Source organism: Penicillium maclennaniae (assembly GCF_028827695.1).
Source record: "Penicillium maclennaniae strain IBT 15551 chromosome Unknown utg000008l:1.0-3552695.0:1.0-3555053.0, whole genome shotgun sequence".
In the NCBI taxonomy this organism is placed as follows: domain Eukaryota; kingdom Fungi; phylum Ascomycota; class Eurotiomycetes; order Eurotiales; family Aspergillaceae; genus Penicillium; species Penicillium maclennaniae.
Genome location: NW_026623220.1, coordinates 204,027 through 221,348, shown reverse-complemented (window position 1 = coordinate 221,348; position 17,322 = coordinate 204,027). Strand labels below are relative to the sequence as shown.

At 50.0% G+C, this 17,322-nt stretch overlaps 6 protein-coding genes across 6 annotated transcripts; 3 read left to right on the top strand and 3 right to left on the bottom strand.

Annotated features, from left to right (window-relative positions):
* Positions 1–1,109: 1,109 nt before the first annotated feature.
* N7477_009071 (sugar porter family MFS transporter) lies at positions 1,110–2,823 on the top strand (the record flags this gene model as incomplete). Its single annotated transcript, XM_056970732.1, has 3 exons — positions 1,110–2,168; positions 2,210–2,460; positions 2,517–2,823. The coding sequence occupies 3 exons, from the start codon at positions 1,110–1,112 to the stop codon at positions 2,821–2,823; spliced, it is 1,617 nt and encodes a 538-aa protein (XP_056817711.1).
* A 579-nt stretch (positions 2,824–3,402) lies between these two features.
* N7477_009070 (sugar porter family MFS transporter) lies at positions 3,403–5,184 on the bottom strand (the record flags this gene model as incomplete). Its single annotated transcript, XM_056970731.1, has 6 exons — positions 3,403–3,774; positions 3,822–4,112; positions 4,164–4,877; positions 4,933–5,011; positions 5,061–5,112; positions 5,160–5,184. The coding sequence occupies 6 exons, from the start codon at positions 5,182–5,184 to the stop codon at positions 3,403–3,405; spliced, it is 1,533 nt and encodes a 510-aa protein (XP_056817710.1).
* A 3,081-nt stretch (positions 5,185–8,265) lies between these two features.
* On the top strand, positions 8,266–8,721 carry N7477_009069 (nucleoside phosphorylase domain-containing protein; the record flags this gene model as incomplete). The annotated part of the gene is made up of 1 exon (XM_056970730.1): positions 8,266–8,721. One exon carries the CDS (start codon positions 8,266–8,268, stop codon positions 8,719–8,721), a length of 456 nt encoding a protein of 151 aa, XP_056817709.1.
* A 730-nt stretch (positions 8,722–9,451) lies between these two features.
* Positions 9,452–11,019, bottom strand: N7477_009068 (putative salicylate hydroxylase; the record flags this gene model as incomplete). The annotated part of the gene is made up of 5 exons (XM_056970729.1): positions 9,452–9,882; positions 9,931–10,016; positions 10,076–10,391; positions 10,454–10,620; positions 10,688–11,019. Coding segments are annotated over 5 exons (1,332 nt in total), but the record flags the coding sequence as incomplete, so codon positions are not given.
* Positions 11,020–12,145: 1,126 nt separating this feature from the next.
* N7477_009067 (uncharacterized protein) lies at positions 12,146–13,029 on the top strand (the record flags this gene model as incomplete). Its single annotated transcript, XM_056970728.1, has 2 exons — positions 12,146–12,654; positions 12,708–13,029. The coding sequence occupies 2 exons, from the start codon at positions 12,146–12,148 to the stop codon at positions 13,027–13,029; spliced, it is 831 nt and encodes a 276-aa protein (XP_056817707.1).
* A 2,141-nt stretch (positions 13,030–15,170) lies between these two features.
* Positions 15,171–17,319, bottom strand: N7477_009066 (uncharacterized protein; the record flags this gene model as incomplete). Its single annotated transcript, XM_056970727.1, has 2 exons — positions 15,171–16,892; positions 16,954–17,319. The coding sequence occupies 2 exons, from the start codon at positions 17,317–17,319 to the stop codon at positions 15,171–15,173; spliced, it is 2,088 nt and encodes a 695-aa protein (XP_056817706.1).
* Between the last annotated feature and the right edge of the window lie 3 nt (positions 17,320–17,322).

The window sequence follows — 17,322 nt, the reverse complement described above, 5'->3', positions numbered from 1 at the left end:
CTTCCGGTGCCTTGTCGGGCGTTTTACTGCGAGGTCAACCGTAGCATGTCGCAACTGGGTTTAAGAAAAGCCTCCAGGTCAGTGGCTTGTCGTAGCTTGTTCTATCTTGACTTGGACTTGGCCACTTGGTCGCTTGGCTTTTTGACCGGGTTATCTGGCTAGGCGCCAAGTCGCACTTTGCTCCTTTCGCCAATTCCTTTCTCGGCTAACTTGAGAAACATATACGGCTCAATCATTTTTACGCAATATCAGACGCAACTAGGGCCTTTGCGAACGGAAAAAGGCCATTTCATGGTTTTCATGGTTTATGTTTCCCCTTTGAGACTCGAGAAGATCCGCCCGTGTGTAGGTTTGGAGGATTTTTTTAGACATGTCAGAATGAATGAGATCACATGTAGGCGTCCATAGTCCAAATTGGCTTGACTCGCATGGCCTCTAAGTCTTAAGGACCCCCGGCTTTGAGCGCATTGCCCCTGGATCATACCTGGGGGACCCAATGTTCCATGGTACGGAGGGTATGACCCCACAAATCCGTGAAACCTGACAGGCTCACAGATCGGCGGACAGGCTTCCGGACCTGGGGTGAGAGGCCCAAACCGAAACTAACCGAACCTGGTGAAGCCGAGCCCATCGCCCGATTCAATCTCCCGTGCTATTGGCAGACCTCGCGTGGCCCGGACTCTCAACTTAGATCCAAACGGATTGAGATCGGTGTAGTTGAGGTCTCTTCCTAGCCCGACCTGTCCGTGCTAGTCTTCGTAAACCAACCACCATTCGCGTTTCCGTGGTTATGGAGCTTCAAAGGAGTGTGGACCCGCGTTGATGCCACTCAAATCACATCTGCGTCTGGTCCGGCTCGGCTGCTACAAGGACAGGACCTATGAGTCTCCCCTCCCCCCAGTCATGACCCAGTCATGACTGGGGTCATTGCCGCATGCACCTGTTCTTCGAGGCTGTTTAAAATTCCGTCAGCGTCCCCGTTAAACTTATAACTTTTTCTCAACTCATTTTTGCGTCTCTCTTGCCGGCTGGTTCGGTTTATCAACTACATTGACCTGTAAAACAGATTGGACAGAACAAAGACGAGACCTTTCACCATTCCGCCCAGGATGCCTTCCAAACGATTCCTGGGCCTCAATGGCACCAGACTTCAGGTTGCTATCGGCGTTTTAGCCGGTATGGATTTCCTGCTTTTCGGTTACGATCAGGGCGTCACGGGTGGTTTGCTCACTCTCAAATCCTTTGTGAAGTATTTCCCGACTATCGATACCACCACGGATGATTCAAGTGCGCAATCCACGCGTCAGGGTATCACCGTCGCTGCGTATAACTTGGGATGTTTTGCGGGTTCTATCCCGACGATCTGGCTTGGTAACATGCTCGGTCGCCGCAAAGCCATTTTCCTCGGTTCTTTCATCATGGTGATTGGGGCTATCCTGCAGTGTACCTCGTACGAGCTTGCTCAACTCGTCGTTGGCCGTCTGGTTACTGGATTCGGAAATGGTATCAACACTTCGACTGTTCCAACATGGCAATCCGAGTGCTGCAAGTCTCACCGTCGTGGTCAGCTGGTCATGATCGAGGGCGCGATGATTACCTGCGGTATCACGATTAGTTACTGGATTGACTTTGGTCTGTTGTTCGCCGATCCGAACGAAGTCGCTTGGCGATTCCCGCTTGCATTCCAGATTTTCTTCGCCGCGATCATCTTGGGCTTCGTTATGTTCCTTCCCGAGTCACCCCGTTGGCTCATTCTCAAGGGTCGTGAGGAGGAGGCTCGTGAAGTTTTGACCTGTCTGATGGGTGACGAGACTGATGAGGTCTTTATCGACACCGAGTTCACTGCTATTAAGGCAACCGTTCTGGAGATGTCCAAGGGATCATTCCGCGACATGTTCACTATGGGCGAGGACCGTCACTTCCACCGTGTTGTGCTGGCCTATGTCAACCAGATGTTCCAGCAGATCTCTGGTATTAACCTGATCACCTACTATATCCCTACTCTGCTCGAGAACAATATTGGCATGAGTGCCACTATGTCTCGTCTGATTGCTGCGCTAAACGGTACCGAGTATTTCCTTGCTTCTTGGGTGGCTGTGTTCACGGTGGAGAGATTTGGGCGTCGCTCTCTGATGCTCTTTGGCGCCGTCGGCATGTCACTTTCCATGGTCATCCTCGCCATTACCGACAATATCTCCTCAACCCACAGCATACCCCGAAGGGAACCAGTGCTGGTATTGCCCAGACTGTGTTCCTTTTCGTCTTCAACACGTTCTTTGCCATCGGCTGGCTTGGCATGACATGGCTGTACCCGGCTGAGATCGTACCTTTGAAAATTCGTGCTCCAGCCAACGCCCTCTCCACGTCCGGCAACTGGATCTGGAACTTCATGGTCGTCATGATCACCCCGGTCGCTTTTGCCAACATTGGCTATCAGACATATGTCATTTTTGCTGTCATGTACGTTTTCTCCCTCTCCATCAACTCGACTTTGGTGCTGACTTTGCCTTTCTCAGTAACGCCGCCATCGTCCCTACGGTCTACTTCTTCTTCCCTGAGACTACCTGTCGCTCCTTGGAAGAGATGGACCGTATCTTCCACAAGACCACCAATGTTTTCAACGTCGTCAGTCTCGCTAGAAATGAGCCCCACATGTACGGTCGTAACGGCGAGCTTCTTCGAACTCTTGATGACATCGAAGACGAGGCCGTTCGCCGTGCTAGTGCCCTTAGCAACCCTGCTAAGGCTGCCGAGCGTGTGCATCGCGAGCACGTCGAGCATAACGAGAAGGCCAGTGATAGCAACTCTAGTGAGGAGAAATAGACCCCCAGTCATACCCTTCTGTCTGGGACTGGTATGCCGTGACGATTTCCCACGACCCGCCCTCGGTTCACCGATATCTTTCTTTTTGTGTTTCCTGTTCAGAACGGTCCAATACCCTTGTTAGACCGGTTTTGTTAATTTTAATTGAATACCCTTTTGAAATTCACCGAACTCAGTAAAATCATGACTTTACATTAAGTTGGCACTTGGCGTGGAATCCGGATGGCAAGGATCGGTTTCTGAATCCAATCAACTGACTGTTCGCGAGAACCTAGACTCTGAGATTCATTGAAGAAAAGGTCTAATATTGACCGACTGATCTACAAGACCTAGCAGAAGGCAGGGCCCAAGGTCAGAGACACAAGATACCATGCTTTTACTGGGGAGTGCTGGAGGGCGCGGCTCAGATGTAGCTTTCCAAAAGACCCCCCTCCCCGGTTTCGAAATCTCGTTGCATATACATTTCACTCAGGCGAATACCTTCAATAGATAGTAGCATCATTGAGATTCATTCATCATCTAATTCATTCTACATTCAAAAAAAAAACCTGGTCTTTTTACAGCCCTTAAATATGGATATCAAACAACCTCCTCGTGAACAGCATCCACTTCCTTGATCTTCCCCTCCTTCTTCTTCTCAATCTCCGCCCCAAATGTATCCTCAATCTGATTGGTCTTCCAAGGCTTGACAGTCGAGTCGAAGACCATATCAATCTCCTCCAGAGACCGACCCACAGTCTCGGGGTACATGAAGAAAACGTGGAAGGTCATTACGCAGCAGAATACACCGAAAATTATGTATGTCTTCCACTGGATGTTGTGGAATGCCGGGGCTACGAAGTAGGCCAGGGCAAAATTGAAGATCCAATTTGCGGAGGCTGAGAGACCAACGCCCTTAGCACGGTACTTGAGAGGGAAGACTTCTGAGGCGTAGATCCATCCCGTTGGGGCCTGTTCGCGTTAGTGGAGTCTTGAAGCAATGGCGGGAGTCGACTTACCCAGGTGAACCCATAGATACCGGTGAAAATGTAAGAGAAGGCGATGACTGCCATGCCTGCACTACCCTGGATCTCCCAGGTAAGATTGGTGTTGCCGTTCACATTTGAGACGGCGTGGCCGTGACTAGCCATGACACCTGCGATGATAAAGTGCACGATCATACAGAGAACAGAGCCTGTCAAAAGCAAGGTTCGTCGACCAACGCGATCGATAAAGGGCAGCATGACACCAGTCGTGACCAAGAAGATAACATATTGGATAGCCGAGGACCAGAGAGTAGTGTTTCCAGTCTGTATTTAAGAGTCAGTAACCAGAGTCCAAGATTGGTGTGACAAACATACCATTCCAGCCATCTCAAAGATGTACACAACGTAGTACATAGCCACATTACCACCTAGCAATTGCTGCCACATTTGAACACTCATACCACAGGCAGTTCGCTTCCAGATCCGAGGTCCGAATAACGCAAGGAAAGAAACATCCTTGGCCTGGTGGGCAATTCTTGCCGCCTCCTGAACTTCTTCGAATTCCACTTGCACCACAGGATCATTGCGGTTCCCCTTCCCATGGATATCAGCCAACACATCCAACGCTTCTTCCCAACGCTCCTTACTCGCTAGCCAACGTGGTGACTCCGGAAAGAAGAACAGCGCAATAAACAGGATCACTCCAGGAACAGCTTGAATTCCCCAGCAGATCCGGAACGCGGCTGTACCTGAGACACCGACCACGCAGCCATAGGCAATCAGGTACATGATCAGGATACCCCATTCAATAGCCCATTGTTGAATTCCGACAACACGGCCTCGAATACGTGCCGGTGCAAGCTCGGATAGGTAGACGCAAGTCTGTGACGACGTTACTCCAACGGCGAGTCCGCTGACCACACGCCCGGCGACGAGGTGTGTGACATTTTGGGCGCTACATTGCACCATGGCCCCGACGACCCATACCAAGGCGGCAATCATCAATGAGCCTCGGCGGCCGAGATAATCTGATAGCCAACCTGCTGCAATGGAGCCGGCGAAGGAGCCGGCCGACATGGAGGCCGTAATCTTGATTTGATGTCAGCTAAGGGATGCTTAGATAGTGTTGTTATAAAATATCAACTGACTCCTCCTGAAGATCAGAATTGGGGTTTCCGAAATAATCGTTATAGGTGTCAACGCCAATCCAGGCACTCATCGAGCTATTGTCTGTTAGTTTTAATCTACTGGTCGTGGGGTATTCTTCCGTACCTCACATCGAAGCCGAATAGCGCTCCGCCGATGGTGCCGAACGCGGCGAGCACTGTTATCCATTAGTATGAATCGTTGCCAATTCTCATAGGCACGCACCGTAGATATTTGAGATACGATACATGATTGCAGGCTACCTCATCTCACTGTGAAAAAAACAGGGGCGAAGCAGCTTTTAAGTCAGTACAATCGGATACACGGGCCAACGCGCGCCGGGGTGGCTTCGGGGTGGCTTTCGAGAGCAACATGACAGTAGCGTAGCGCATGGCACCACTCGCTGCAGTCCTGGGCCCGGGCATGACGCCCAGATCAGAAAGGATCGACCGGATAGAATGCGGAGAGTCGACTGGAGAGACCGGGAAGACAAGGCGGGGAAACAACCTGCGTCATTGGCGGAGCCATGTCGGTTCGGTTGAAATGCTTTTTTAACCGATGGCTTTTATCCGCGATGAAAGCCAGGTTTTCAACCGATCACTGCCCCTTTGTGATGGGTTCCCCAATGTAGTGTGAGCGTATTAGGCTTCGGTCTGGGTGACTCTAAGTATTCTTGTGGCGCTTGTGCCGGTTTTCGGTCTTTTCATTCTGGTTTATAGCTGCGGACGCGTACAGTGTCATCCGGCCCGCTGTTCATGGACACCCGATCGGCATGCCGACGTCATGCCACTAGCAGCGATTATGACATTCTGGCAAAATTGAACCCTGGAGACATTGAACCCTAGAAGTCGTCATCGGAGCCGGGGGGGGGGGGATTGTCTAGGATGAGTTTTCCGAGACCCTGAACATGATGCCGAGCATTGGCGCAGGAACCACGCGTGTTAGTGGTTGGCACATCCGATTTCAGGTTTCTTGCTACAGGTCAACCGGAAACTTGCCTCGAGGTACTGATTGGCTTGAGAGGATCGAATCGCTATCTACCACTCTATACTGTTTGAAATGATTGCGTGAAAAACGTGCTCGAATTTGTATATGGGCGGCTTGCAAAAGATGACTACTTTGAAGCAACTCTTTATAGATGACTTCTCTCATGAGTGACACTGGGCGAAGACACTGGGCGAAGAAATGCGAAACAAGCCATCTCTGTCGCATCGAAGGGTCTGGACTTCGGTCCAGAAAATAGTGGTCAAATTCTCGGTTATTTTCCGCGGCTCCATGAAGGCCTTGTTTCTGGGGTACGGGGCCCCATACCTGGAACCCTGACCCAAAGATGATGACTTTCACAATTTGACTCTCGCTCAAGTCAAATGCAAAATCTATATCAAGTTCCGGCCAATCTACGGCCCGCTCCCCCATCAACGCCATGGCGGCGCCACTGGGAGCCATGCGGGGGGGCTTCTTGCCTGATCTTACCGGTTGCGTATTGGTACAGTCGTGGCGGTCTGAATGATCGAGGCTCGATTTGACATTCTCATTTCACAAGCTTCTCGCCTCGGTGAACTATGTATGTTGGTCCAGACCACTTATGAGAGGGAGAAAAGTTACTGCCGGGGTATTTCCACTTTTGACCTGACCCCGATCCTTGGATCTTGGCTGAAGTCAAGTTGTTTGCGTCTTTTCCTGGTTTTATGCCTTAGAGGCTTTCTTCCTGGGAGTCTCTTTTCCAATCGAGGCCTGTGATGAATATTTTGCTAGACTTCCCAGTCCCAGCACTGCTGCACAAGTGGCGATGTGTTGATCGTGACGGGAGTCATCACATTACACCGAAGAGAAACAGGACGCCCACATCAAGATCAGACATGACGACCGATTATTTCAAGACCGAAGAATATATACCAATCCGTTGACGTAGATGGAGGTGCCTCTGTGGGTAACCCAACGTCGAAAATGCTTAGTGATCCGGTACAGAGCGTGAAGTGTTGATATTGTTCGCAACTGTGGAGACGCCAATGCTAGCACCCAGTTAATCGTTCCTTTATATTGCAGTTTTCTTTTCGCTCATCACCAAGCCCTGCCGGGCTAGCTCAATCGGTAGAGCGTGAGACTCTTAATCTCAAGGTTGCGGGTTCGACCCCCGCGTTCGGCTATTCCTAGAAAAAACCTGAGATATTCTTTTTTGCCCCGTGAGACAAGCCAAGTGCGCCATGTGAAATTTTTGACTAAGAATGGCTTGGTTTCGCTTCTCGCGGTACCGCATTTCCTTTCCTCTGAGCTAACTGTCATCACAAGCCCAAGGGTAATTTTTGTGCCCTAGAGTCAATACCTGGCCGTGCTAGTAGGGCTGGGCTTGGATATGAAATTGTGTAATCTCTCCTGGTGCTCTTGTAGTTCTCATTTCTGTCGCCGCATGGAAGGCGAGGCTCAATGATACAGACTAACCAGAATCAGGATCAAAAATCACGAGAAGCCTTATCAGATGCAGCAATATTGATGGCTCGGCATAGTGTCCAAAGAAATTCATCACACGAGGCAGTGATAGATTGATACCTTGCCATGATGTTCACTCACTCAGCAATGAAAAAAAACATACAACAGCAGGGATTCGCTGGTGGTCACCCACCCAACTACTAACCTGCCGGCGTGTGGCTTAAGTACGGCTGAGCGGACGGGAAGCCCTGTTCTCCACACCCTATGGTCGTATATGCTTGGATATGCTAAAGTGATTTACAAGTATTACTCAATATGGCCAAGCGCTGTGTCCAGGGTGAGAGCCGCTTAAGCGTCGCGCGACCGGGGCTGAGAAGGGTGAGTGCGCAATAGACAGGGTGAGAATCCTGCGGGCCAGTACGACCACTGCACAGACCTTCCCAGCTGAGCAAACGTAGAACATCATTGGCTACGATCCTCCAGTGGAAACAGCCCCCTCTTGGCATCTGCACATGGCCCCTCGGTGGTTGGCTTTCGACCAGGGGGTTGATTTTCGAATATGAGTTTTCGTAAATGTTGAGCCTCTCCTCTCTTGCAAACCACGATAGCGAAATCTTCCAGAGTCAACAAATTCAAAAGCTCTCGTTTCGCACTCTACTGATTTCCTGACAAGAGTAGATATGTCAGACCCGGCAAATTACGTCGTGGGCTGGATCTGTGCCATAGCCGCCGAATATGTTGCAGCACAAGTGTTTCTCATGAAAAGCATGAAAGCCCAGTTTTTGTGTCGCCAAACGATACAAATCACTATACATTGGGAAAAGTTGGTGAACATAACGTCGTCATTGCCGCCTTGCCGGATGGTGAATATGGAACAGCTTCCGCTGCCAGCGTAGCGACGAACATGCTAAACAGCTTCCCTAATGTCAGAATCGGCCTGATGGTCGGGATCGGTGGCGGTGTACCTAGCGAGGAGCATGACGTTCGTCTGGGCGATGTTGTGGTCAGTGCTTCTCGCGACGGCTATGGTGGTGTCTTCCAGTATGACTTCGGCAAATCGATACAGGGCCAGGGCTTTCAAAATACGCGTTTCTTGAATCAGCCCCCAACTTCACTACGCACCGCAATGATAGGGATTCAGACGGAGTACGAAATCAATGGGCACCGGCTCGAGGAGGCTATCAATAACATTCTTGACAAGAACGCGAGGCTACGCCGGAAATACGAGCGGCCGGAGCCTATCACAGATAGGCTGTTTCAGCCCGAAAGCGTCCATAATTCAATATGCGGAGATGTGTTCTGTGCGTATGATTCCACTTATTCGGTACCTCGAAAACGAGCGGACCGAGCACGAGGATAACCCTGCTATCCATTACGGCCTGATTGCTTCAGGTAATAAGTTGATGAAAGATGCATCGATTCGGAGCACCCTTGCGGCCGTAAGAGACGTGCTCTGCTTTGAAATGGAGGCCGCAGAACTGATGAACCACTTCCCCTGTTACCGACCAGGACGAAGAAGAATTCGTGTATCATTAACAAAGGCAACTAAACTGGAGAAGAAGAAGAGAAGAGAAAGAGGGAAACGAGCATCTACGAAACAAAACCACTTCTATCCCAAAGTGGGTTAGACCCACGGCTCCTTCCAGATCACGTTCCCCCTCAGGCCTCCCTCAGGCCTCAAGACAGTCATGCCTCACAGTATCCATGAAGATAGATTATGAGAAATGTCAACCTTCCAAATATCCTCCCCGCATATAGTTGCCTGGGCCGCGCGAAGCAGTCGAGAACCCTGTTTGAGCTAAAATGGAGAATGTTCTTTGCGCAAAAGTGACAAGACCACCACACAGATGCCGTGATTGCAATTTGTGCTGTACTACAGACAAAAGTCCTCACATAAAGGCAACTTAACGAACTGAAGTGTGAAGGCTTGCCATCTGTTACACATAGCATAAATGCCCAATAGGACGAACATTGATTTGACATAGGGCGTGCAGATCATCGCCGCTATGGGCCTACTTCGCGGAAGACAAAGTTTGACTCGAACACTGAGAATGATGGCTACAATGGACGATCGAACTGGACAGCATAATTTATTGCGTCTTTTTTTGTTGCAATACGTCTACCTCCCAAGCTTGGAGGGCCTTTTCACAATCACGTAAGACATCATTTCCAAGCGTTTGTCGTTGTCTGAAAGACGAAAACCAAGTCCAGTCGCTCTTGCGTGTAACACCTGCGTAACGAAGAGCAAAATCTCTAATAATCTGGAGAATCCCATCATCAATATGGAAGAGCTGTCGGTTCATGGCAGCTCCGCGAACATTTCGTGTTGTTTGCGCCTTACGAATCTGTTCGTAGAGCTTCAGCACAGAGGCTACTAAAGAGGAGTCATTGCTCAAACTTCGATCCTGTAGGAAGCCGAGAAGCTTTCCGATAACTGCACCATCCTCAACTGCCATGGCTGCTCCCTGGGCTTGATAGGGAGAGTGGGATGACAGGCATCGCCCAGAAGGGCAACCGCGCCCTAGTCATAGATACAATTAGTAAAGTCAGAGAAAGTAAAGAATTCAACCAACCTTCGTCCATGTATCAAGCTCGGCAAGACTCGTCAACTTCCACTTGTATACGGTCGGCACACAGGATATCAGCTTCTTTAATCTGTTGTGAAAGTGAGAATATTAGTGATGCCCTTACTCCAGGCTTGAAATGGTGCTTACGTCTCATCCCAGTCCGCGTAGCTTTCTCTCATCTCTTCGACATCACCTTCAACTCTGCGAGTCCCTGCTGCCAGGTTATCTGGTCTCAACAGGACGAGATTAAACTCCTGTCCACCACGAACAGGGTAAAAAATAGTATGTTTTTTGGGACCCAGCCAGCTTGTCACAGAAACCTTTTGAATGAGCTCATTAACCTTGTCATCACCCAGAGACTCCAGTTGCCCTCGGGTAAAAGTTGCTCGATAGGCCAAATCGCCGGTCTCAACTGGGGACATGGGCGTTCTAAGAACGGCTTTTCTAATCGTGGACCATTGGCCTGGTTCCGATTACATGAGACTAAGACGAAGAAAGCAATCGAGGTGAAAGTGAGCAACATACCATCTGCACCAATCAAAACATCCGCAGACAGTTTTCTCCCGTCCGTGAGAATGACCTCTGGCGCTTCCACAGAAACATTCTCCACCTCAGCTCCCAACATGAGGACAGCCCCAAGGCGGATTGCTTCGTCAAGAAGTATTCGATGGTAGTCTATTCGGTGAATCAGTCTGACCCGGAGTTGGCATAGTTAGCACATAATAAATTCTGTCTCCAGAAACAGATCAGCCAACCTACACCCACGGAGCCCCAAAATCTTGCGTAATATCATCACCAAACGGCATAGATCGCAAAATCCGACCATCCTTGTATCGTCGGAAGTCCACATCTTGGACCTGACTTCCCTTCTTGAGCAACTGAGGCAAAAGGCCTAAATCACGCATGACACGAGTCCCGTTAGGGGGGATCTGGATACCGGCCCCAACCTCTCGGACCTCAGGCGACCGCTCAAGAATGACCACATCAATACCCTGCTGGCGACTAGAAATCGCACAAGTCAGACCGCCCAGCCCAGCACCGACAATAATGGCCCTCATGGTGGCTGTCCCTCTGGCGAGGAGAAGCGAAAGCTATTGACGGGGGTTAAGCTGAAGGTCATGAAGCCACGACAGAGTCGCGAGCTGTCGCTACTGGTGCTAAGACTATATCTTGAATAGCATCAGAGCCTGACAAAAGTGCTCGCTGTATAACGATGATACGCGTGGTGTTTATTCCAAGACGCCCGGTCGGCTCAATCTCCGTCGAGCTGCACCTGCGCCGGAGACGGGAGCGATCGGCAGATCCACCAGCGCCGTCATGTATATAGTGTTTGGCGATCTTACCACCGATTGCCTCCCATCCCGACAAAGTATACTGATGTATTGTCATGTTGTCATGTCTTTGAGACAGGAGATGCCTAGTAGCATGGGAGCCTTAATGTCCCACTCAAGATGGCCGTGGCTCTGATTGTACCGTGATCGCTGAGATTTCTCGAGCTCGTTGTAAAGGTCTTATATAGATGCGGTTTGGAACACCCGAGACTTTGTCCAGTAGCTAGTATCCTGTAACACTCAAGGGGATGCTCTCTATTCCCGGTGTCGATTTGGCGAGAAAATCAACATGTTGACTGTGATTCTCCCGAAATCAAGGACGATCAAGTACCAGCCACCTGCCACAGGACTCGTTCCCCACCTCCCAGCCTCATGGATTCCCTACGCGTATGGAAAGACCCGGCAGATTTCGAGCTCTCTACATTCCCTGTCTTTTTGGAGTCGAATCTGCTACTTCCACAAGCCCTGTGCCATTTGTCCTCATCATTGATCGCCAATAAGACTATTGCATTGCTTCTCTGCTGTCTTCGAGCCCGCGGACCGAAATGTACATGGAATAACACAGCGAACAGAGAATTTGACATGAAGGTAGTCCGGCGCATACGCGATCTCCGAGATGTGCCGGTCACATTGGAATGAATGTTCCCTTAACATCACTCGCGAGGGCATTCAGCCCCAGGAACTTCGAGAGTGCGTATTGTAAAGGACATTCAGGTCGGAGAAAGCCACCTTTTCGCCTGTAGAGGAGATGCTTCGGTTGATTGTGACCCACAATGTGGTGTGTCGAAGGCCACCTAATCCGGACTAGCGCGACCGCCGCCGATTTCAAGCCAAATCCACGTCCTGCCGCTTCCATGGGTTGAAGACCAACTCAACACAACACAGCATGTCCTGGCCACGATACCAGCTCCTAGAAATTGGAGACCAATCCTGGTGTCCTTCTTGGCTTCATCACCACGAGCAGTTATCTTTAACGAAGCTTTGGAATCTGAAGGTCCCGTTTTGGAGCCGGGGGAGCCTCGCGATACAAGCGTGTGAGGTATTCAAAGAGCACTTAGAGGATCCCTCGTCATATACGGTGCTTGACATATGCGCTGGGTCGGGAGGCCCTACCCCAATTCTCGAATCTGAGCTCAACAGAGGACTTGAAGCCCATGGGAAAGATCCTGTCCATTTCATCTTATCCGATCTTTATCCACACGTCGAAGCGTGGCAGCGAATCTCGAAGAAACAACAAAACATATCATATATTGAGACTCCAGTCGATGCCCGAGCTGTTTCCAGACTCGGAAAGAAGAAGGAATGCCGTGTATTCAATATTTGTTTCCATCACTTCAGTGATGAAGACGCCGCTGGTATTTTGAAAAGCGCAGTGGAGTCGGCAGATGCGTTCGTGTAAGTGAGCTGAACAGTGGTTCAAGCAGAAGCAAGATCTAATATTTATTCAGCATATTTGAAATGACATCTCGTGAAGTCGGCACCTGTCTTTGCTCCCCTCTGGTGTTCTTCTGGGCCTTCTTTGTGACCCTGGGTTGGTTTTGGAACTCACCCGTCCATCTTTTCTTTACTTATATCCTGCCCGTGGCTCCGTTGACTATCTGGATCGATGGCTTCATTTCTTGCCTCAGAACCCGCACGAACAATGAGATCAGAGGTCTCTTGGACCAGCCAGGACTGGATCTAAGCAAATGGACCTTTCATAGCGGAAGAAGGAACGTACAATGGCCTCTCATCAGCTTGCATTACTATGTCGGCGTCAAGTCCGGCTAGAATGCTCTATTGCTGAGAAATTGCTTTTTTCTCATAAGATTTTGAGAAGAACATTCGCTGATAATTTGGTTTATCATACGCTTGCATCTATCGTTCAATCAACCAAAAAGATCCGTTCGCCGACTCTTCGCGTGTAAAGGCACTCTTTACCCGACAGCGCTTGTTGTTTATCTTCTACTAGTCTTTGGGTGGCGCTATTTTCACTTTGGTCGGGGAAAGCGTGTTCATCAATGGTCTTGTCGATGGGCTCCATGATATCGCACCCACACTTGATGCTACTCGGCTCCTGAACACAGATGTCACTGATCTGGCTAAAATTCTTTCCCCGGGCATGCTACCTCGTGTTCAAGAGGCTCATAACTCGTCTTTGACTGATACCTGGTTTGCCTTGTTTGTACTTTCCTTGCTCTCCGTTATTGGGGCTCCGGAAATGGAGTACAAGAAAGTTTGACAGGATGCAGCTTTTACTGCTGCGCTGTTTTATTTGAAAAAAAAAAAAGGATCGAAAAGAGGATAGCAAGGGTAGTGGGGAAAATCTGCTGATGTTTTATTCAGCGTCATAGTATCTGTTTGTTCACAAGTATCCAAGGCTGTGCTTGTTACCGACCAAGACGAGAAAGAATTCGTGTATCATTTACAGAGCAAGTAAACTGGAGAGAAGAAGAAGAGAGAAAGGAGGAAACGAGCAACTACGAAACAAAACCACTTCTATCCCAAATCGGGTTAGCCCAACGCCTCCTTCCAGATCACGTTTACCCTCAGTCCTCAAGATAGTCATGCGTCACGTGCTAATCAACAATCTTTCAAAATGTGTGCATATATATTGCGCAACTCGGTTTTCCAACATGAACCACCATGCATCGTCTCGGGCTTAGCGTCAAGCTTGTTTCGATATTTTCGGTGAAACTTATAATATTTCCTCCATTCCAATCCCGTAGACTGAACACATATTGACCCAGAATTCGAATTTCAATCGCAAAAAGCCCGTTGGTCCCCGCTAAGTTTGAGAGCGGAACACTCATGGTGATAGCCACCAGCTACCTCCATTTCATTGACTGTCCCGCGGTACATCGAAACAAATGACGGATTGCTAGGAATGACTGAAACAAGGTAAGTAGGATGGCCAATCTACAATGATGCATCCGAGGCCTTAGCACCTTAGACAGCGAGATATAGCCATAGTGTTACCATATTCTTCCATTGGTACACCTGTCTCCCAAGTTTTCCTAGCAAAAGCTTATCATGATCTTGACTGAAGTGGATTTTCTGGTTTCGAGTACATGTAAGCATATAGACAACCTCCACGTACAACAAGTCAGACGCTTACCAGCGAGAAACATTAACCTTAATTAGCAGACCATGATAATTTTGAATTAGCTCTGTAATGAGGACAAGCTCTACAAAAAGCATTATACTTCGATGTCTACGGCAGAGCCATCAGTGTTAGTTATGTGGTGAAGTGACAAACTAATTTTTGGCCTTGGGGGTGACCGAAATATATATTTCACATAAATTTTACCAGTCTCATCCAACACTTTTCTAGAAAGCGCTTGACACTATAAAGAACACAGAATAGTCTTGAAATGTATAGAGAGACAAGATATCCTTCAAAACTCTCTTGTTATATCAAGCAGAAAAAATGGCGACTCCATTTACCCGTGATGGTAGTGGTGGGTCCAGGGCTGTATAATTATGTTAGTTGCCGACGAACATCACAGCGGGTTGTGTAGTGTAATGGTCATCACTGCGGATTCTGATTCCGCCGATCCCGGTTCGATCCCGGGCACGACCTTTGAAGATTTATCTTTTGGCGTTCAAAATTTCTTCTCGACAATAGCAGTGCAACAGATGGCCTGATCTTTTGATTGCTAAAACTTGCTTTTTTTTTCTCTGTGGCGTTACACTGTAACAATGGAGTCCTGCTCCGACCAGAAACTAATTTTTCCCCTTGACGGAGAAAGTGGATTGGACAGGGACAGTGTGATTCAAAGAAGGAAGAAAAAGGGGTTGAACTTCGTAGTTTTGAACAAGTCTAGGAGATCTATTTATCTCTAGTGTCTAACCAAAGCCGAGCGCATGTAAGTACATCAATATAAAGAATACAGTTGATCGGGAATCAGAAAAGAAGATAGCATAACTCTTTACAGCTTGCTCTTGGGAGGCTGGTTCTTAAGAAGTGCCTCGTTCCAAGGATAGGGGTCGAACACCAGGTCGTTGACCGGGTTTTCCTGGCTAGCGCGACGGAACAAGTCCTCATAGACCTTGCCGTCCGATCGACCAAGACTGCTGTCTAGCTGCCAATCGGGAATGGCCCAGGCGTCCACAAGGCTGATGGCGTGGGGACGGATCTCGTCCAAGAGCTTCATCACGGCCGTGGTGCGAGTGAGCGTAATCTGGCGCACGGTGACGGCGCCGGAGGAGAAGAATTCAGCAGCTTCGCGTTCAAGGGTGTGCAGGGCGTAGAGGCGGAAGAGGGCATGCATGAGTGTCTTGGTCTCGGGATCCAAGGCCTGGGAGAGTTGGGGGGAGGATACGGCCTCGTAGAAGTTGCGGACCACCATATACTGGGAGTGGGCGGTGGAAAGACGCCAGAAGTCGACCAGCAGGCTGTTCCATGAGCGCTTCTCAGCATCACGGTGCTTCAACGCTTCGAAAGTCAGGTGGGCTGTGCGCCATGCGAAGGCATCTACAATATCTTTGTCTTCCTCGAGCACATCGAAGGAAGCACCCTTGTCTCGGCGGTCGAGGTAGGACTTGAGGATACGGGCGGTGTCGTTGTCCGCAGACTTGCCAGAAAGCACGGCGCGGGCGGACTTGAGCAGGTAGCGAGCGACCTGCTGGGTCAACATGTAGTTGTCACCCTCCCAGGTGAGAGTGGGCAGGTAGTCAGCGTAGTAGGATCCAATACCACTGTAGCTGCTGTAGCCGTGGCCACCGCAAGCGCGACGGCAGACCTCGAGACCTTCGCCGGCAGTGGTACTAGCAAGGGCTTTGAGACCGCAAGAGGTGGCGTGCAAGTCTGCTAGCAGGTCGGCACCGGCGCGGAGCTCCTCGGGGCCAGGGCCACGTGAGCTCTGTCCAGGAGAAGCAGCCGCCTTCATACGATCCTGATTCTCCTGGTACAACTGCATCATACCGCGACCAGTAAAGTGCAAGGCGTACATGGAGGCCAAAAGGGGCAAAAGACGGACCTGCACCATCTTGTAGTTCAAGACCTGATTCTCACCAGCGCTGGGCTCCGCGTCGCGGTCTTGGAACTGTCTGCGGACAGCAGCATAACGAGTAGCAATGGTAACACCGCGGGCTAGGACACCACCGGACTGCAGGACGATGTTCGAGCGCACCCAGGTCAAGGTGCCGTAGACCAAAGACGGCAGCGCGGGGCGAATGTACTTGCCAGTCTCCTTTTCAATACGGGAGAAGCGGGCCAGCATATTAATGTGAGGAATCTTGACATTGTTGAACAGCAGGAAGCCGTTGTCCATGGTGTTGTAGCCGAACTTGGGACCAATATCACCGACATAGACATTCTCCAAGGGCTGGTGAGTCTCGAGGTCGCGGACCTGCACGACGAAGGGGTGGGGACCGAAGTTCTTGCCGCCGATGAATAGTTGAGCCATCACCACGGCGTGATTGGCAGTGCGACCAAGAGAGCCAATCCACCACTTGGAGGCAGTCAATGTAGGGGAGTTGATGGTGAAGGTCTGGTCTTCCTGATTCCAGGTGGCAGTAGTCTCAAGACCACGGACATTGGAGCCATGGCCCAATTCAGTCTGGGCGTAACAGCCAATAATCTCATATTTCTCGGCGCGTTCGAGGAAGACCTTGTGTTGTTCGGGGGAGCCCTGTTCACGTAGAGTCACCTGAGAGACAGAACGGTTAGCCGCGGACTTCAGGGTGGTTTCCAATTATTGAAATACATACCAGGAACATGCTTGCGTGCAATCCATAAGGAGTAGGCTCTCCGATTAGCTCATTGGCAGCGTGAAGCTCTTCCATTGACCACTTGTTCTGCTCGGCCAGCTGTTGCAGACGTTTGGCCTTAGCAAGCGACCGTTGCAGGCGCTCGACGCGACCGAGAGTATGGTTCTGAGACTTGTCGAACACCTTCTCAGGCTCGAGCAAGGTAAGAAGCTTCTTCTGTCGGTCCAAAGCCTCCCTAGTGTGTAGCAATTCGGACAGCTTGTCGATGTTGATGTTAGACTGCGCGCGCTCTGCAGCGAGCAGTTCGGAGCCCTGCGGGCCCGAGGGCTTGAGGGCCTTGACCCAGTCAGGAGGAGGGGAAGGCATAAT